Source organism: Cicer arietinum, chromosome 4 (genome assembly GCF_000331145.2).
Source record: "Cicer arietinum cultivar CDC Frontier isolate Library 1 chromosome 4, Cicar.CDCFrontier_v2.0, whole genome shotgun sequence".
Classification (NCBI taxonomy): domain Eukaryota; kingdom Viridiplantae; phylum Streptophyta; class Magnoliopsida; order Fabales; family Fabaceae; genus Cicer; species Cicer arietinum.
Window position 1 is genome coordinate 11,660,926 of NC_021163.2, and position 20,719 is coordinate 11,681,644.

Below are 20,719 nucleotides of genomic sequence, written 5' to 3' on the forward strand. Positions count from 1 at the left end.
AATATTTTGTATGCTATTAATTTAAATAGTGAATTAAGTCATCGACCGTACTAAGACAAAATCTCTCATTAAGAGATTGGCTAGATGTAGCAACAATTATATTGTGAACTAGTATAAAAATATTTGTCATCCCTCTCTTTGTCTGTTACTTTAATCTTAGTTCTTTACTATTCAATCTTATTTTTACTTAATCTACTTTATAAGAGTAAGTTGAATGATTTGATAAAGAAAATATTGTTATAAAACAATTGAAGTGTTTTTACAAAATGATAAAATACAATTCAAACCATTCATTTCTTGTGTTTTCCAACAACTATATATAGGAATGAAAATTTTCAATTAATTCGGCATTGTTTTTGTCTACATTATAAGAATATTATTTTCTTTTTATTTGGATGAAAACAGAGTGCATGTTGTAATATCTAGGTAGATTATAGTTCATCTATTGTTCCATCACTTCTCTCAGGCACATTTATTCACTGAATCAAAGCATTCAAGAATCTGGAGTAGGTTTCCCTCCAAGACGGTAGCAACATATTGAGTCTATCAAGCCAACAAATTTAATTGAAATGGTAATTAGACGGAATCAAGTATCAACGTCCGAAATGTCACATTCATTTAAATACAACTCTTCACTGAGAATTGCAAGGTGCGTTGAGAAGAACTACTGAGATTTTAAAATTCACTCGAATAAAGATTTCTCAAAGAAGAGAGATTTGATATAGCCACTCATTATTGCCTTGACTTTTGGCTATGGTTTCTAAGATGATAGTTGAAATCAAGTACAAGAAGACTGCAACAATCAAAGATTTCAGAGTTCAAAAGGGATTGCTCTAATGAGTTCATTGCGCTAATCCAAATATGAATCCACTAAGTCTAATCAAGAAGGCATTATTATAGCCAATATGGTCCATCAATACATCCACCAATGTTCACAGTCAATATTGAATTAGCATCATGCTAGAAAATAAACTGTAGAATAGTTTGTCTAATTAAAAGGCAGTAATATTGGGAATATTACACTTCTCACTCAATTTTAAATAGATTAGTTAAATTTAATATAAAAACATAAATAATATTAGAGTTTATATAAACATATATCCCAAACATTACTCATTTAAAAATGCAAAAGTGTTAGAACTTTGTCATTCTTATAATCTTACACGATTGAATAGGGTAATCTACACAAGATTTTCCGATATTTAAGAAAAATAATCAAAATCAAGATTTTATTTTTTCTTTCTTAAAAAATAAAACTTTCTCTTAGACTTTGGGCTTAGAAGAAAGATTAGACACTCTGTCTTATGTATCAGACACACTCTCTCTCTCTCTCTCAACGACCAATTCTTGAAAAGCCACCACCTTTAATTCTTCACAATGCTTTATCACTCTCTCTTCTTCATCATCATCACTTTCACCAACCTCATTCTCCCTTCACTTTCCTTCCTCACTTCACAAAACCTCACACTCTTTGGTGATGCTTCTTTCACCGACAACTCCATTACTCTCACCAAACAACTCACTTGTCTTTCTTCTTCTTCTTCTTTTGGAAGAGCTTTTTACCTCTACCCTGTTCGTTTTCTTGACCCTTTAACAAACTCAACACCTTCTTTCTCATGTCGTTTCTCTTTCTCCATTCTCTCTTCACCTTCTTGCCCTTCTTCTTCTGGTGATGGCATTGCCTTTCTCATTTCATCAACCACTCGTTTCTCATCTCTCTCTCGTAATGGTTACATGGGTCTTCCTTCTGATAACCAAGAAGAATCTTCTTATTTCGCTGTCGAATTCGACACCAGTTTTGATCCTTCTCTTGGTGACATTAATGGAAACCATATTGGTATTGATCTTAGCAATGTTGTTTCTTTTGCTTCTGTTGATGCTCTTTCACGTGGAGTTGATTTGAAAAGTGGCAAAATTATCACTGCATGGATAGAGTATAGAGATGATATGAAAATGGTTCGTGTTTGGGTTGGTTACTCTTCAACTAGGCCTCCAACTCCGATTCTTGCTTCACTTGTTGATCTTTCTGAGAGATTCAAAGAGTTTATGCATGTTGGTTTCTCTGCCTCTAATGGCCAGGGTTCAAGTTTTCACCTTGTTCATCATTGGAAGTTCAAAACTTTGAGTTACTCTCATTCTGTTAGTCCTATGGATATGATAGAAGAAGGTGATTGTTTCTTGTGTTATGGTGATGATTCAATAGGTTCCAAGAAAAAAGGTAAAATTTTTAGAAGGAAAAAGATTGGTGAAATTGCTCTTGGAATAGGTGGAGTGACAGCTTTTGTTGTTTCAGCATTAGCAGCAGCTGTTGTGATATGTGTTTTCTTGAGAAGGAAAAAGGGTTTTGTTAGAAAGATTAAAGAAGGTCAAAGTTGTAGATTTCAGACAAATAAAGTTCCAATGAGGTTATCACTTTCAGAGATTACATCAGCTACAATGGGTTTTAACAAAGATATGCTTGTTGGTGAAGGTGCATCAGCAAAAGTTTATAAAGGGTCACTTCCACTTGGAGGTGATGTTGCTGTGAAGAGGTTTGAGAAAGTTGATGATTTGGATTGTTTACACAACCCTTTTGCAACTGAATTTGCCACAATGGTAGGTTGCTTGCGGCACAAGAATCTAGTTCAGCTTAAAGGATGGTGTTGTGAAGGGAATGAATTGGTTTTGGTTTATGAGTACTTACCAAATGGAAGTCTTGATAAAGTTCTACATAGAAACTTAACTTCTTCAATTGTTCTTTCATGGAAGCAAAGGGTTAACATAATTCTAGGTGTCGCTGCGGCTCTTACTTATCTTCATGAAGAGTGTGAGAGACAAATCATTCATAGAGATGTAAAGACATGTAACGTAATGCTTGATGCTGATTTCAATGCAAAGCTAGGTGATTTTGGACTAGCAGAAGTGTATGAACATAGTTCTAGTACAAGGGATGCTACTATACCGGCGGGAACAATGGGATATCTAGCACCTGAGTATGTTTATTCGGGCGTTCCTACGGTGAAGACCGACGTGTATAGTTTCGGTGTGGTGGTGATTGAAGTAGCAACTGGGAGGAAACCTGTTGGAGAGGATGGAACTGTGGTTGGTGATTATGTTTGGAACTTGTGGGAGAAAAACAGAATCATTGAAGCTGCTGATAGAAAATTGATGGGGAAGTTTGATGTAGTTGAAATGGAAAGAATGTTATTGGTAGGGCTTGTTTGTGTGCATCCTGATTATGAAAAGAGGCCTAGAGTGAGAGATGCAGCTAGAATGATTAAGAAAGAAGCACCACTTCCTTTGTTGCCACAAAGTAAACCAAGGGTGAGGATTAGGCCTGTTTGTCCTAATGATACACCTGAAACACAAAATGTTGTTGGTGATTGGCTTAGTGCTGATGAGGCTCCTTATTTGACTCCTAGGAGCCAGTTTTATTAGGAATTTTGTTGTTGTGTATATTTGAAGTCAAGGTTATTTTTTAGATTCTTGGTTTTTTTGTGAGAAAATTGTGTTAAGGAATTAGTAATAGGCAATTGGATCTTTGTAATGCTTTTTAGGCCATGAGAAGAAGTTCTTGTTTTCTTGTGTTTAATAATAATATCCAATTGAAGTTGGTAACCAAGTTTTTTTGGTTTCTGTCATTGGTTTGTTGATGAAGTTTTTGATGGTTTATTTAGTATTTTTATAAAAAAATGATTACAATGCCTCTGGTTTAGATGATGCAAAAAAATTGACTTATAATAAGATGACCAACATGAATGGACATTTATTTCAAACTTAATATATGACAAGGAAAGCAAGGTTATGTGACATGCTCACATGAAACTATGTAAGAAATCAATCTGAACTTTGATTTAGAAGAATTATAAATGCATCTTGAGAGTACAAATGTAGTGTTGATCAAGTAGAAGCAACTTGCCCCCACAAATGGGAGATTAGTCTCATAATCGACCAAAGGATTGAAACTGCGGGAATACCCTGATCATTGGAATGTCAAAGGTCTTAATTACCGTTGTTCTAAAATAAATAAAAATGCATCTCGATAGTTAAATTGGTGACAAATATACGAGAATTATCATTTAATATTCAATTTATAAATTGCTTCATTTAACTATACAATTCACTGAATTAGCTTTTTGTCATTTTCACATTGCTTATAAAGTTTAATCTTGCATGACATGTTTCATATTGTCAGTTCTAAATTTGAATCCTTTTGATTTGAAATGAAATTTTGTATATATTTCTTGCTATTGGTTATACAAAATCGAGCAAATAATGAAATAAAAATGGTCAGGAACAACCTTTTTTGTTGTTGCTGGTCTAAAGGATTCTGATCAAAACAGTTACTCTACAAACAAAAATAGTTGAAGCACCCACAACATTGATCATATTCATTCCACAAACAAGCCCCTTGAAGAGGAAATCCAACACATGTGAAATTGATGGCATGGAGGGACCATGCCAACTAATTAAAAACTAACCTATTACTAATCATGTTTTATATTGGTCTAAATATTGAGTCAAAATACCTCTAACTTTTATAATTAGAGGAAGCATATAACAAAATTTAAAATATATGATTGATGATATATTAATGTCAAAAATAATTGATGAGATATTTGGCTTAAAAATACTCCCTCCGATTGTAATTATAAGATTTTTTTTTGTGGAGAATTTTATGATTTATTTATAAGATAAAGTTACATATTTAAAAGTATATTTATCGTTTAAACTACATTTTAACCTTCATGTAAAATGTTTCTTTTTATTATTAATAAATATATTTTATGTTTCACAAAGGTATATACGTAAAAAAAACATTTAAAAAGTTAAAACAATAAATTGATTTATTGATTTTGTTATTTTTATGATACGATTAGGACTAAAACGGATAAAATAATTACCTTTTTTTATCAATCATATAAATATATGTATATATAAACTAAAATTCATGTAATTTCATGAAATCATATATTTTAAAATAGTAGTTTTTCTGTCTCACAATAAATATTATTTTAAGAATTAAAAAAATTAAAATTAACTTTGGTAAAACAAAATTTGTCTCTTTTGAATTTATTTATAGTGATTGAAATGAAACGGGCAAAAATTACATTTGAGGCTAGGAGGAAATAAGATTTGTAAATTTGACCTAATGTTCACACAAATTTTGTGAGATTTTACAAATATAATAAAACTGTCTTTTGATAACATTGATTTCGAATGGTAGCAGTAATAAAGTAAACCTGCTCTCAAATTATTCACTTTCATACATCTTCTTCTACGGTTCCCTTCAAGAATCTACTTACTTCTCTCTCTCTTCATTAACATATTCAATTGCAAAATTCTTAACCTAATCGTTAATTCAATCAACACCTTCGTCTATGGTACGTTTTCTTGATCTTTTTCTTTAGAGGATTGTTTCGTTACGATATAAATAAATTCACTCTTTTTTTTTTTATCTTTTTTAATAATTGAACACTGTTCAAAATTCAGATGTTACTATAATTAACGAAATTTGAAATTCTGTTTCTTCTATAAAATTTAGTAACAGTTCTTTATGTTATGGATCCAGAATAGAATTGTTGCATGCTCATTTTAGAAGTTCAATGCATGCTGTTTGATTACAATTACTTCAATTTTGTTTCTTCAAGGGGTCAACTGTATAAATTTGGGTTTATTTTAAATGCTTATGACGAAGAAAATTGTGTTTTTTCCATCAAACAACACATGATGCATCTATTATAATATTTTATAAAAGAGTGGATTTTTGGAGCTTCACTTTTGAAATTACAGAGTTATGAACCATTTCAATAAAACTCTGTGTATTTGTTGCAGGACATTGTTTGTCTCAAGTGTGGCGATGTAGGTTTTAAAGAGGCTATAGTTTTTTGTAGCAAATGTCAATCTTATGCTTTGCACAGGTACTTATTGACATTGTTCACTCCTTTTTCTCTGCATTATTTGATTTGATGCTCTTATAGCAAGTTTTTTCATCATATACTTAAACATTCTTTGAAGTTATCATTTTAATGCACGTTTGGATTTGCAGTGAGAATGGCAGAATCATGGTGAACCACTATGATTTTGGGAAAAACTACACTTTGGAGCTTCAATAAAATCACAATGTCACCGTGAATTTCCCAAACTCACCGCTTATCCAAACATACGAACCCTAGGAGTGTATACTATATAGTTTGGACGATCGAAAGAGTAGTTGGAACGGTACTACTTCCTAATTGATAGTTGTACCCTTATCGCATGTTCTAATGTAACATAACATGTAGTTATTCTTATATGTATTCAGAATATACAAAGCAGATATTTTGTTTTGGAGTTTAGTAAAAGTGCTTTTAGAATTATGATTTGCTTCTGTAGCAGGATTTTGTCATCTGTGTGCCTCTCTTTATATTGCCATATGAATGTTCTAAAAAACTCAATAGGTACTGAAGGTAAGGTATGGGAGTGTTGCTATCTGTTATTATTGGGCTTTGGTAAACCAAAAGGTTACTGAACAGATAGCCAACGTAATTGTGTTAATGCTATTGACTTCAAATTGAATCTGATTTTTTCTCCCAATGTTTTATAAAAATATAAAATTTGCATTTTATAAAGTTGCAATTTCATGTTCATGAAGCCCTTCTTTTTCAGGTACTGTTTAGATGGGCCTGTGATTTTTATTGATGATGTTATATGGTTTTGTGAGGATTGTGAACCAAAGCCAATAGCACTATATTCACTTGATCAATCTACACTTCTCTCATCTAAAACAACTAACTCTGCAAATTTGGCCAACAATGCAATCCAATCCCGAAGAAAACTGAAATATTGCATAAAGAGACCAAAGAAAAGCAATCAACGGCATAAAAAGAAGATTGGAGAGAAGCAGAAGAAAGAAAAAGTTAACTCTGGCTTAGTTGCTAAAACAAAGGTCCTTTTATCTGACAGTAGCTGTTTACCTGAGCTTGAGCATCCTCAATGTAGTATCAGCCACAGACAAGAAAATGAATCTAAAAATGAGTGTGGGCCAGTTCCAACAGATGCAACAAATTCCAATGTTGATGCACAACCTATTGCTGAACCAATATGGAGGTATGAATTTTGGTTTGCCGCTGTAATTTGAAAATCAATGAACTTCTATTGCTTAAGGTGAATATCATCGAAGTTGATTTTTCTGGTTAATAGGGGAAATTTGTTCTTCTGCAATGAAGCTATTGTCACTGTCAATGGACTTCAGGCCCATTTGTCCAGTTTAGCATCCCTCAAAGTTCTAACCGAGGCAAGACTTTTCCCGGAAGTGCTTTGCGCAGATTTGCTTCCCAGATCTGTGGTGTGGCCTAATAGTTTCAAGAATGAAGGACCAACTAATCAGAACATTGCTCTTTATTTCTTTGGGTATGAAAGGTAATTTTTCAGACAAGTTTTACATGATTTTAATGTGATCTTTCTTTAATTTGATATATCTAAATAAGGTTTCTCCTATAGATCGGAAAAGATCTTTGACAAGCTGGTTGATGATATCATTCGCAAAGAAGTAGCCATAAGAGTTGGGACAAAAAATGCAGTGCTTTTAATTTTTCCTTCCACCTTGCTGCCAATCCAACATCAGAGTGAGTTTCATCTATTCTAGCTCTTCAGTTGAAAATTTCATTCTAATTATTCATACAACTTAAGATTTCATTTTAATTTGAGTTATCTTTTGGGCAGAATTTCAAACCAAATATTACTTGTGGGGTGTCTTCAGAAAAAAATCAAACTTCACATGAGACAAATGATTCTGTGTGCTGAGAGAAGGCTGGTGTTGGCAAACAATTAACTCCGCATTAGCATAACCCGCTAAATATTTTGAGAAACAATGGTAGTTATAGTTCTAATGTATGGTACTCCTGTGTTAGTTATATGATATGTGCATGATGGGATTGGAATTGTGTGTAACTTTTTTATTACTTAGTTGCATATTGTTTAATCATAGGTTGAATACGAATCTTTACTAGTTAATTGGTCATTAATTATGTAAGGATTATCATTCCTAATTAATTCTTACTAATTTTTTGTTTCACCATCCATCATATGAAACTTTTGATGTTAGAAATTATCTATTACGAGATTTGTCATTTCCAAAAGTGTTTGTTAACTTTGTTGAAATGAGTTACCGCATCTCCATCATTAATAAATTGTATTTTTATACAAGCTATAGTTAATCATTTGACTACACCAAAACTCAAAATAAACTTACTGAAAAAGAGCACATTTGACTGCACCAAAACTCAAAATAAGCTTACTGAAAAAGATCACATATGTTAGCAATTGAAATTCTGCTATCCATAGCCAGAAGGGTTTTTTTAGCCCAATATAATTGATCGTAGTGCCTGTCATTAATTCCATATTTTCCCCTGCCAAACTAGATAACCTTTTGAGAGATGAAATTATGTAGTAAAACAAAGCAGAAGAATAAAAACAATGCATGAAACCTCGGCCAGAACTTATCAATAAGATGAGAATGCTTATTAAAATAACAGTGGCAAATTTGAAGAGGCTGAAATGTACTTACAAATTTCATCAAAGTTACTGCTATTCAAGATTCTAAACTTGGTTGTGCAATTCAAGCTGCTTCTAATTCTAAACAAAAGAATTTAACAGGCATAGTCTGTCATGTGATAATTGGGGTGTGCTTGGACATACAAAAGATAAGTGTTTCAAGCTGCATGGTTACCTTCGTGGCTATAAGAAGAGAACCATCTCAAGATGTAGTGAATCAATCATGTCACTCTGATCAATGTTCAGATTCTGAAAATCCAATGAATTGTCAACAGTATCAACAATTGGTAGCTTGCACTCAAGCACAAATGGCTCGAACCCTATCACAGGCTTGGTTCATGGGGAGACCAATATTATTGTTATGAGTTGTTCTATTCATTCAATCTCTTAATTATAGTTCTGTGTCCCTGTTAATTCTAATTATAATTCAAACTTCACGTATGATATTAACTCATTCTTTACATTTTTTAATTTCTACAAGCCTCTGTTGAAAAAAATGTCATTCTTGCTAATAGTTTTGAAGGTTTAGTTTCTGCAATAGGCACAGTATTTCTAGCTCCAAATCTGATTTTGGAAAATATCCTTTACATTTCAGATTTCACTTAAATCTAATTTCAGTCAGTTATTTGAGACAAAATTTAAATCACTTTTTTGTCTTTACTTACAAGTCATATTTGATCCGAGATCAATAGAAAGAGAGGGTGATTGACAATAGCAATTTTATATCTTATTACAATCATTCTATTTTCTCTTTTCACGTGATAAGTACATAGTGATGTTTTTTTCATGGTTTCAAGGGGCGAAAGTTGCGGGAAACAAACAAAAAAATATTATGGGATGGGTTATCACTCCACCAATATCCAAATTAAAAACATCCAAAAGAAAAGAAAGAATACTATCGAAAATGACACTCTCAATATTAATATCTAGACTAAATTTGGCAATCTTATCTATAGTTTGATTAATCTCTTTCATCACATGAGTTATACAAAAGTCATTATTAGCTTTTTAATATCTTCAACAATTCTAAATTGAGAGTGATAATTATCACATGTCAACTAAATTAAATGGTGTCACGAGAGAGTTGACTCAATCACCACCTTTACAAATCCTTTCTCCACATAAGCAATTCTTCTATGAATAACCTTTATTTCTCTTTTTCACGTTGAATAAGTTTCAATACATTGTAATTTGTGAAGGCTATTTGAACATAATATAATAAATGAGAAACAAAACTCAACTCTTACATTTAAAAAATGTTTATATAAAATAACCTCTTCATCTTAAACTGCGGATTTTACACTTAACACCTTCAAATCACAGAGATCTAATTAAAATAATTTAAAATTACAGTGATTCTTTATACTGTTTTAAATTACATATGGACTGTCTTAAAAAAATTTGGTGCCGATCAACACATTAATTTAACCTAAAGTAAAATTATATCCATCGGTTAAAACAAGCATTCACTTAATTTTTTATAATTCAAAGAATGATCATTCACTATCGCTGTGTATCAATGTAGCAAACATAGAATGCATGTTTTTTGTTGTACGGTGGAACTAAAATTTGACATAAATTAGTATATAAATACAACTTCATATAAAAAATATAGTGCGATTCACGTTTTGTTTTTAAAAAAATATAAAAATATTGTATTTGTGTCTTATTTTATATTTCAATAATATTATTATGTTATAACATAACTTGTTCTCTTTAGTTTACAATGAATTTTATTTAAGATTTTCAAACATATAATAAAAAATATATCAATTAAAAAGAATATATATTTTACCAAATTATGTATATTTCTCATAATTATAAACATAAAGTAGAATAAATACTTATAGAAGTAGTGTATTTACATAAATTGAAAAAACTAATTAAAGTTTCACTGAAAATTAAAAATGAATTTTTTTTAGGCAATTTCTTTCACTAAAATGGCATTCATGGTAAAATAAAATAAAAATAAAAACGTAAAATAAGTTGATGCTATGTAAACTGTCTTATGTAAAGTTAATAAAAATATGATTAACATATAACTTTTATAGGTTGATAAGTTGTTGATAGAAAAGCATGTGCAGTGAAAAAGGAATTGTAGTAGACAGAAGAAAAAATAAAAACAGGGAATGATTGGTTATCACGCGGGCATTAAAGTAGAGTAATGAAATTTCCTGGAACAGTTTCAGGTTCCTCTTTGATATGTCAGGTGAGTAGCTGGTCGCATTAACTCATATGAAGTTCAGTTTTTATATCATAAACAACTCTGCAACAGCATATAATAGATTACCCCCAACCAAATCGCATAACATAAATTCCCGTATGCAACAACAGGAAAACGACATGCTCGTATTCATGCGACTGGTCAAGAGGTCGTCATATTCTTTTCTTTTTATTTTCTTTTTGGTATAATTATGCTTTTGATTTTCTGTTTTTTTTTTTTTTGTCATTTTTTGATAATATTTTTCCTTTTTAAAAATATTTTTTTGACTCAATTTATAAAAGTTCAAGGGAGTAAAGAAAAGCTTAATGTACAGTCTGTCACCACCGTGTACATTTTTCTTATTACTTTTTTAACATATATTGTAATCACGTATAAGGAGGTAAAAGTGTATCCCCATTGATAATTGAGTATTAGGTAAGAAAAATAACATTTCATATTAAATTAGTCAAAAAGGTAAACTTTAAAAAAAAAATAAGTAGCAGGTCAAGATTATAATAATATCTGCAAATTACACTAGATTCACCCCCCCTTATCTTTTAAGTTAAGTTTGTTTCTTTAACTATAAAAAGTTTTAATTAGGTTTCTTTGAAAACGATCCTTATTAGTATTTTACAAAAAGTCAATTTGAGAAAGAAAAAAAAAACCAAATGTATTGATAAGTATAAACTGATTTTATCCTAATGTCTAATGATAATAAAAGAAGTGATAGTTATTTTAAAAATAGATACAAAATAGACTTACATTGTAAGATGATGAGTTTATACTGTAAAATTATTTTATACTATTTGTGCATAATTATTAAACCATTTTTTTTATCCCAAAATAGTATATTACTTTGTAAAAATACTAAAAAAGTATTAATCTTAATGCATTTCAATGATTCATCAAATGTAAGCTTTTTATTTGAAAACTTAGGGAGTTTTTAATATAATAATGATTTTTTGTGAACTATGTATTAATTTTAAATATATATTTTGAGAATTTTAATTTTAGAGTGTAACATAAGTAATTAGGTGTATATATAGAGAGAATATTAAATTATATGACTTTTATAATGATAAAATGAGAAAATTGTTTTATTTTGAGATAGTGAAATACTACTATAAGATAAGATATAAATAAAAATGATAAGTTGATCTATCTTATTTTAACTTTTAATTAGACATATCAATTTTTTAAGTACACTTTTGTTTATATTTTATTTCAAAAGAATATGCTTTGACAAAATTTTCAAACTTAATCAAACTTTAAAAAAAATCGAATCAGATTTGAAAAATAAATTTATAATGGTTAATAAATCATACTTAAATCTAACATTTTTAAATTATATCAGACATAATCTTGTAAAAAATCTATCCCTACCTAGACTATTTCCAACTTAAAAGAGACTTCAAAAAACCAAAACCACGAGTTATTTCTTTTTTCTTGTATTAAGTAATGTACTTGCAGTATTTATTTATTCGATGTTATTTGTACATTTATATTAGTATTATTAATAAATATTAGACTAAATTATATATGTGGTCCCTTAATTTAATTTTAGGTAACGTTTTAGTCATTTATCTTTTTTTTCCCGAATTGATCTTTTATTTTAATTTTAAGTGACAATTTGATATTTTATGTTTTAAAATATCAACAATCTTATTCTTTTTTATACAAAAATTTAAAAAAATTATCAAAATTTTCAACCAAAACCCATAAACTTAATAATCATCTTCAATATAATGCAAATTTTATCAAATCCATAACTCAAATATTCAAATACTCTCATATTTTCATCTCCAACAACATCAAATAAATAATGAAAATATGAGTTTATTTCAAGATTTAAGTTATGAATTTGATTAAACTTGTATTTTATTTAAGATGATAATGAATTTTATGGGTTTTGTTTAAAAATTTTGATGATTTTTTGAATTTTTGTAAAAAAAAAAAGACAATATTGTTGACATTTTAAAACATAAAATATCAAATTGTCACTTATAATTAAAATAAAAGACCAACTCGAGAAAAATAAATATAAAAAACTAAAACATTACCAAATTAAGCCACCGCGGATGTAATTTAGCCTAAATACTAATTACATTTTATGTTAATATATTTTTGTTTATTATATTTCAATAAATTGAATGAATAAGTATATTTTAATAAATGAAATTTATTTTATTATAAAAATCAACAAATTAATTATTTCTTTAAAGATTATGATTAATTCAAATAAAATAAATGAAGTAGTAAAAAAAAAATATAAGAAGGAAGTAGTTAAAATAGTTACTATTTTGTTCGGTAAGTTACAAAAAAGTAAATTAGAAAAAGAATTATTTTAATTAAAAAATAATAATTTCGAACGTGACATGTCGCTATGCAACAAAAAGTAGAGGCAAATAAAAAGGAAAGAGAAAAAGATAAGAAAAGAAGAGACGTGAGGCATGACGACATCGTGCGTGTTTAGCTTCGCTCTTGTAGTTACCATTAACATATATATGCACTCACCTCTAAACCTTCTTTCTTTCTTTCTTTCTTCTTCTTCTTCTTCTTAAATAACATCCAACAACTTATTTTTGTTTCTTCTTCTTGTTCGTTTCTTATTTTAATGCGCACTATCATTTTTAATCCGTTGCCGTCTCGCTTTTAATCGTCGACAATTTCACGTTTAATCTATTATTATTATTATTGCAGGTTAATTCCATTTGCTTATCCATTCATAATCATTGAGTAGACTAGTATTTCATTTTTGCATTTTAATTATTATTACAGTCAAATTATTTGTTTCGTTCCTTTTCTATTCCTACTAAAATTCAAACCATAAAAACAGGGCTTATTTTTACGTTTTTTTGTATGTTTCTTTGTTCATTGTTGTAGCATTTGTATTTTTTTGGTGTCAGATACATACATGTTAGTGTCTTACTCCAATTTTCTTTTGTTTTTCAAATTATTATTATTGTCGAGGTATATGTGTTAATGTCAGCGTGAGTGTGTCATGTCTGGTGTCTGTGTGAAGGGTTTTTAGTGTGTGTATCTATTGGCCTTAATAACTGAGATGTGACCAATTATGAAGCTGAAACAAGTTATGTGACTTTGCATGATTCATTAATCAACAGGTGACTGTGAAGCTACTTCTCAGAAGCACACGGTTTTGATATCAGTGATAGCTGTACGTGCAAATCTGCCTTTCCAAATCAGAGTTACTGTAACCACTACAGCAATCTCTAAAATTCCATATTAACTTCTCTTTTAAGTAAGAATCTTGATTGTAGCTAGTAGAGAAAATTATACATATTGTTAGATGTGAACTATATTTTATTTTATTTACTCCTAGAAATCAACTTGGGGACATGTTTCCAAGTTTGCTATTATGCTAATGCTTGTTGATAACTATTTAATAGTGACACCTTGAATTGAAGTCGTGTCAAACCTGATAGGGTCTAACATCGATATGACACCAATACTTGTGGTTACGTGTCAATGTTGTGTTTGATGTTTGTGTCAGTGCTTTATAGATTGATAAACTATTTTTTGGATTAAATTTAAAGGCTTTTTTTTTTTTAACAAAAGCATAATGTGTTGAACTTTATGTTTTTGCCAGAGTTTGAGCAGCAAAGAGAAGATAAGGAAATGACTGGATTTTGGAGTGTGTTTTGTGGGGAATCTGATTGTTCAAAGCAGTGCAGTTTTGATGTTAAGTTTCTCATTGATCCTTCCACATGTATCAACCATTTGTTGATATCTTGCTTTGATTTATTGCTTCTCATCATGCTCCTATCTGTAGTGATCCAAAAGTCATCATTAAAACCATATCAGGGTCTTATACACAGGCAAAGATATTCAAATCTGCAACTAGTTTCTGCCATAACCAATAGTGCTCTTGGCTTGGTGCATTTATTCTTCGGCATTTGGATTTTAGAGGAGAAGTTGAGGAAAAATAAAACTGCATTGCCTCTTGATTTGTGGTTGCTAGAATTTATTCAAGGACTAACATGGCTGTTAGTTGGTTTATCATTAAGCCTTAAGTTTAAACAACTTCCAAGAACATGGTTAAAGCTTTTTTCTGTTCTAATATTCTTGGTTTCTGGTTTAAACTGTGGTTTATCCTTGTTTTATGCAATCAATAGCATACAACTTTCACTCAAGGTAGCATTAGATGTTCTATCTTTTCCGGGCGCAATTTTATTACTATTATGCACATACAAGTATAAGGACACTGACCGAGAAATCGATGAAAGCCTTTACACACCTTTAAATGGTGAGTCAAATAAAAATGATTCTGTTAGCCATGTAACTCTATTTGCCAAAGCTGGATTCTTCAGTAGGATGTCATTTCAGTGGCTGAATCCATTGATGAAGAGCGGGAAAGAGAAAACACTTGAGGATGAAGATGTTCCAAAGTTGAGGGAGGAAGATAGAGCAGAAAGTTGTTATTCGCTGTTTCTAGACCAATTAAACAAGCAGAAAAAGAAGGATCCATCTTCACAACCATCTGTTTTGTTGACATTATTTTTATGTCACTGGAGAGAAATTCTGATATCTGGATTCTTTGCATTGCTCAAGGTACTTGCACTGTCTTCTGGACCCATGCTTCTTAATTCCTTTATATTAGTTGCTGAAGGCCATGAGAGTTTCAAATATGAAGGTTTTGTATTGGCCGTAGTACTTTTCTTTATAAAAATTATAGAATCTCTATCACAAAGGCAATGGTACTTTCGCTCGAGACTCGTCGGTCTTAAAGTTCGTTCACTGTTAACTGCAGCAGTTTATAAAAAGCAACTGAGGTTATCCAATTCAGCTAGATTGGTGCACTCTAGTGGTGAGATAATGAATTATGTGACTGTGGATGCTTATAGAATTGGAGAATTTCCTTATTGGTTTCACCAAACATGGACAACTAGCTTCCAACTGTGTATCTCATTAGTAATACTTTTCAATGCTGTTGGGCTAGCTACAATTGCTTCCTTGGTAGTGATAGTTATCACAGTACTTTGCAATACACCCCTTGCAAAGTTGCAACATAAGTTTCAAAGCAAACTTATGGTGGCACAAGATGAGAGATTGAAGGCTACTTCTGAGGCTCTTGTCAATATGAAGGTGCTGAAGTTGTATGCTTGGGAAACAAGCTTTAAGAATTCTATTGAAAGATTAAGGAATGAGGAGATGAAATGGTTGTCTGCAGTGCAATTGAGAAAGGCATACAATACCTTTCTCTTTTGGTCCTCACCAGTTTTAGTCTCTGCTGCTTCATTTGGAGCGTGTTACTTTCTTAATGTTCCTTTGCATGCAAATAATGTTTTCACTTTTGTTGCGACTTTGCGCCTTGTTCAAGATCCGATTAGAACCATCCCTGATGTTATTGGGGTAGTCATTCAGGCGAAAGTTGCATTCGCCCGGATTCTAAAATTTTTGGAGGCAGCTGAGCTGCAGAGTGAAAATGTTAGGAAAAAAGGTTCTGATGGCAATATGAAGGGCTCAATTTCAATAAAATCTGCTGATTTTGCATGGGAAGATAATAATGTATCGAAACCAACATTGAGAAACATAAATTTGGAAGTTAGATCTGGACAAAAGGTGGCTATTTGTGGAGAGGTTGGCTCAGGAAAATCCACTCTCTTGGCAGCAATTCTCAGAGAAGTTCCTAACACTCAAGGAAAAGTAAGGTTTTATTTCATTTTTAAATTATATAAACAGTTCACTCTTTCATTAGTTATAAATTATAATAACATTGGTGGCATTTCCATGTTCTACAGACAGTTTTATAATACTACTTAGCATGTCAATTCAACTTACTGCTATAATGCATTTTTCTGTCCTTCATTTGAGTAGTGATATTAAAAGGTATTTTATTATCTTTTCTGAATTACAGATTGATGTGTATGGAAAGTTTGCCTATGTTTCTCAAACAGCATGGATACAGACAGGTACAGTAAGGGATAATATATTGTTTGGATCAACTATGGATGCTCAAAAATATCAGGAAACTCTTCACAGGTCTTCACTAGTGAAAGACCTTGAGTTGTTTCCCCATGGTGATCTCACTGAAATAGGAGAGAGAGGGGTTAACTTGAGTGGAGGTCAGAAGCAGCGAATTCAACTTGCCCGTGCTCTTTATCAGAATGCTGATATATATCTCTTGGATGATCCATTCAGTGCTGTCGATGCACAAACTGCCACAAATTTGTTTAATGTAATGACAAAACTTCCTTTCTACACATACACACACTTTTTTAATACAATAGTTGGCTATGATTATGACACTATTAACTGGACAGGAATACATTATGGAAGGGCTTGCTGGGAAGACAATCTTACTTGTGACTCATCAAGTTGACTTCCTTCCAGCATTTGATTTTCTTTTGGTAATTTGATTCATCTTTTATATATTGTTTTTGTCTTTGTTCTTTCCTTTTCTCTTTTTCTGAATTTATTCATAATTGCAAATTTTGTAATGGATTCAAAGTAATGATACTTTTGTGATTTTGTGGTACAGTTGATGTCAGATGGAGAGATCATACAAGCTGCCCCTTATCATCAATTGTTAACTACAAGCAAAGAATTTCAGGAACTTGTGAATGCTCACAAAGAAACCGCTGGTTCTGACCGGCTTGTGGATGTTACTTCTTCTGCAAGACATTCGAATCCTGCTAAAGAGATTAGAAAAACATATGTGGAGAAAGAACAGCAATATGAAGCACCGAAAGGTGATCAATTGATTAAACAAGAAGAGAGAGAGATAGGAGATCAAGGGTTTAAGCCTTACTTACAGTATCTGAATCAGAACAGAGGATATGTATACTTCTCAGTGGCTTCTGTTTCTCACCTTATATTTGTGATTGGCCAGATATTGCAAAACTCATGGATGGCTGCTAATGTTGACAATCCTAAAGTCAGCACTTTGAGATTGATTCTAGTTTACTTATTGATTGGAGTTACTTCAACAGTGTTCTTATTGATGAGAAGTCTTTTCACAGTTGCTTTGGGTCTTCAATCTTCAAAGTCTTTATTTTTACGGCTACTGAACTCATTATTTCGCGCACCGATGTCGTTTTATGATTCTACGCCTTTGGGACGAATACTTAGTAGGGTAAGTATAATAAACATTTCCTTCTTTCTGTTTTTCCTTGTAGCCGACCCTACTTAGTGGGATAAGGCTTGATTGTTGTTGTTGTTTTTCCATATAACTATAAGTGTAATGCAATGAATAGGAAATACTTAATGTTTTGACTGTTATTCTCATTGTTTAGGTCTCTTCTGATCTCAGCATTGTTGATCTTGATGTTCCATTTGGCCTTCTTTTCACTGTGGGAGCTACGACGAATTGCTATGCAAGTCTAACTGTTTTAGCAGTGGTTACTTGGCAAGTCTTGTTTGTCTCTATACCGATGGTTTATTTTGCGCTGCGCTTACAGGTAATGAACAAATTCTTCGAATTAAATTGCAGTGCGGACTTGGAGTGCGTAGATTTAAAATGTGCTTGTTGAAAAGTCTCTAACTTAAAATTCCTTTTATACAGAAATATTACTTTGCTTCGGCAAAAGAACTAATGCGGATGAATGGCACAACAAAATCCTTTGTAGCTAACCATCTAGCAGAATCTGTTGCTGGAGCTGTGACAATAAGGGCTTTTGAAGAGGAAGACCGCTTTTTTGTGAAGAACCTTGATCTAATTGATATCAATGGTACTCCTTTCTTCCATAGTTTTGCTGCAAATGAATGGTTGATTCAACGGTTGGAAACAGTTAGTGCTGTTGTTCTTGCGTCTGCTGCACTTTGCATGGTTATACTTCCACCTGGCACTTTCTCCTCTGGTGAGACTTTTTCTATTATCTCCTTTAGAATATACCTTTTATTGATTTTCTTAACTATAGCTGTATTTTTTATGCAAGTATTATAATAATAATTTCAACATATGATACTATTTCAGGATTTATTGGCATGGCTCTCTCTTATGGTCTTTCATTAAACGCTTCCTTAGTGTTTTCAATTCAAAATCAATGCAATATAGCAAATTACATAATATCAGTGGAGAGGCTAAATCAATATATGCACGTAAAAAGTGAGGCACCAGAAGTAATAGAAGGAAATCGTCCTCCGGTGAATTGGCCAATTGTTGGAAAAGTAGAAATAAAGGAACTACAGGTATTTATTTATTTATTATTATTTTGAAACTCTTTGCATAATGTCCTCTTTAAAATGTTAGTTTGAATTGAGACGCATGATTTGTTTCTTGATATCGAAACAGATACGGTACAGGCCTGATGCACCACTAGTACTCCGTGGGATCACATGTACCTTTGAAGGAGGACACAAAATTGGTATTGTTGGCCGGACAGGCAGCGGCAAGACCACTCTAATTGGCGCTTTATTTCGTCTAGTAGAGCCAGAAGGTGGAAAAATCATTGTTGATGGCATTGACATTTCTTCCATTGGACTTCATGATTTGAGGTCACGTTTTGGTATCATACCTCAGGATCCTACTCTTTTTAATGGAACAGTTAGATACAATTTGGACCCTTTATCTCAACATTCTGATCAAGAGATATGGGAGGTAAATACATGCTAAGTTATTTTCATCATGTGGTAACAATATTGTTGTTTAGTCAATTACATGATGAAGTACTTCCAAGTTCCAAGAGTAAATGTGAACTAATTGTGGTTTCTTTACAAAGGTTCTTGGAAAGTGTCAGTTGCAAGAGGCTGTTCAAGAGAAAGAAGGTGGCTTAGACTCCTCAGGTAAACGTTGATGTTATGCTATTCCAAACTTTGAGGTGATAAATTTGTCTAGATACTAATTACTAGTAACAAATTGCTATATAGTTGTTGAAGACGGGGCGAATTGGAGCATGGGACAACGGCAGTTATTCTGTTTAGGACGAGCTCTTCTAAGGAGAAGCCGGGTATTGGTGTTGGACGAAGCAACTGCATCAATTGATAATGCAACTGACTTGATTCTGCAGAAAACCATTAGGACTGAGTTTGCAGATTGTACGGTAATCACGGTAGCTCATAGGATACCAACTGTGATGGATTGCACTAAAGTTCTAGCCATCAGTGATGGTAAGTAGCATATTAAATTATTGATTATTGTGTGCCTGATCATTATAGTTGAAGTGCATTTGATTATTCAAACTGATTTATATATCATACAGTCATTTACTTGATTGCATATTTACTTGTGGAGAAAATATTTGATCCTTTAGTTAGTTTGTACTAAGAAAATAAAATGTGTATAATTGAATTTTCAGGAAAATTGGTAGAGTATGATGAGCCAATGAACTTGATGAAGAGAGAAGGATCTTTGTTTGGGAAGCTTGTTAAAGAATATTGGTCTCATTTTCAGTCTGCAGAGTCTCATTAAAGCTGAAAATGTTTCTTGTTTTTGAATTGTATCTCTTTATGTAGGATTGGCTAGAAGCCAATGAAGTGTAAATAGAAGTAGAGGATGTAAAATCTATTATTATATTTGGACAAACACTGAGGCCTAAGTAAGAAGAAAATGATTCAAAGGAATTCTAAATGTACAATTTACCAATGAGTGTTTACTACTGTACTGTACAACATTTCTTTGACATCAAAACTTAATCAAACTATTTTTCAGAGACTTGTCTAAAAGGCTTGACAAAATTCTAATGTAAAATAAAGCTTGATGTCACAAATTAATAACTAGTTTGTGAATTCTTGGTCATTCCAATGAAAAAGACAATCAAACTAGCTTTCCTTGACATTTAATTTCATACTATAATTTAAAATGAATATAATTTTTTGTATGTGTTTGCAAATATATTCGACAAACAAATTTAGTTCAATTATTCGCCTTAAATTTGTATATTCAAGTTATAAGGTAACTATTTTCCACAGTTTTACTTTTTTTTAATGGGATTTTTAAACTTTTGGTAGGGTGATTTTTCATCTATGTTATTTTTAGTTCATAATTTAACCTAATTAACAAATTAATGAAGCAAAGTTTCATTTGTTTTTTTGTCAAAAGCAAAG

At 31.5% G+C, this 20,719-nt stretch overlaps 3 protein-coding genes across 7 annotated transcripts; all 3 read left to right on the forward strand.

Moving 5' to 3' along the window:
• The first annotated feature begins 1,241 nt into the window (after positions 1-1,241).
• On the forward strand, positions 1,242-3,620 carry LOC101502230 (L-type lectin-domain containing receptor kinase S.6). The gene has a single exon (XM_004496439.4). The coding sequence runs from the start codon at positions 1,378-1,380 to the stop codon at positions 3,415-3,417; it is 2,040 nt and encodes a 679-aa protein (XP_004496496.1). The 5' UTR covers positions 1,242-1,377; the 3' UTR covers positions 3,418-3,620.
• A 1,518-nt stretch (positions 3,621-5,138) lies between these two features.
• On the forward strand, positions 5,139-8,035 carry LOC101501681 (PHD finger-containing protein 1-like). Of its 2 annotated transcripts, none has more exons than XM_004496438.4 (6): positions 5,139-5,363; positions 5,815-5,900; positions 6,628-7,068; positions 7,162-7,371; positions 7,462-7,586; positions 7,684-8,035. In XM_004496438.4, exons 1-6 carry the CDS (start codon positions 5,361-5,363, stop codon positions 7,740-7,742), a joined length of 924 nt encoding a protein of 307 aa, XP_004496495.1. In that variant the 5' UTR covers positions 5,139-5,360; the 3' UTR covers positions 7,743-8,035. The 2 variants fall into 2 exon arrangements, with proteins under 2 accessions (XP_004496495.1, XP_004496494.1); XM_004496437.4 differs by having other exon boundaries at positions 5,150-5,363; positions 7,162-7,380.
• A 5,125-nt stretch (positions 8,036-13,160) lies between these two features.
• Positions 13,161-20,258, forward strand: LOC101502549 (ABC transporter C family member 10-like). 4 transcript variants are annotated; one of them, XM_012714692.3, is made up of 13 exons: positions 13,161-13,417; positions 13,840-13,976; positions 14,325-16,381; positions 16,593-16,913; positions 16,999-17,085; positions 17,217-17,810; positions 17,971-18,135; positions 18,240-18,534; positions 18,651-18,865; positions 18,969-19,274; positions 19,396-19,459; positions 19,544-19,783; positions 19,972-20,258. In XM_012714692.3, exons 3-13 carry the CDS (start codon positions 14,354-14,356, stop codon positions 20,082-20,084), a joined length of 4,428 nt encoding a protein of 1,475 aa, XP_012570146.1. In that variant the 5' UTR covers positions 13,161-13,417; positions 13,840-13,976; positions 14,325-14,353; the 3' UTR covers positions 20,085-20,258. The 4 variants fall into 4 exon arrangements, with proteins under 4 accessions (XP_012570146.1, XP_027189341.1, XP_027189342.1 ...); XM_027333540.2 differs by having other exon boundaries at positions 13,840-13,892; XM_027333541.2 differs by lacking the exon at positions 13,840-13,976.
• The last annotated feature ends 461 nt before the right edge of the window (positions 20,259-20,719 follow it).

Bases quoted from the DNA above. Each gene is read 5' to 3' on its own strand.
- LOC101502230 (XM_004496439.4), top strand. From the start codon at position 1,378: ATGCTTTATCACTCTCTCTTCTTCATCATCATCACTTTCACCAACCTC.
- LOC101502549 (XM_012714692.3), top strand. From the start codon at position 14,354: ATGACTGGATTTTGGAGTGTGTTTTGTGGGGAATCTGATTGTTCAAAG. The intron at 16,382-16,592 runs GTAAGGTTTTAT...TCTGAATTACAG, and splicing joins TTCCTAACACTCAAGGAAAA to ATTGATGTGTATGGAAAGTT. The intron at 18,535-18,650 runs GTGAGACTTTTT...ATACTATTTCAG, and splicing joins ACCTGGCACTTTCTCCTCTG to GATTTATTGGCATGGCTCTC.
- LOC101501681 (XM_004496437.4), top strand. The intron at 5,901-6,627 runs GTACTTATTGAC...CTTCTTTTTCAG, and splicing joins CAATCTTATGCTTTGCACAG to GTACTGTTTAGATGGGCCTG. The intron at 7,069-7,161 runs GTATGAATTTTG...TCTGGTTAATAG, and splicing joins ATTGCTGAACCAATATGGAG to GGGAAATTTGTTCTTCTGCA.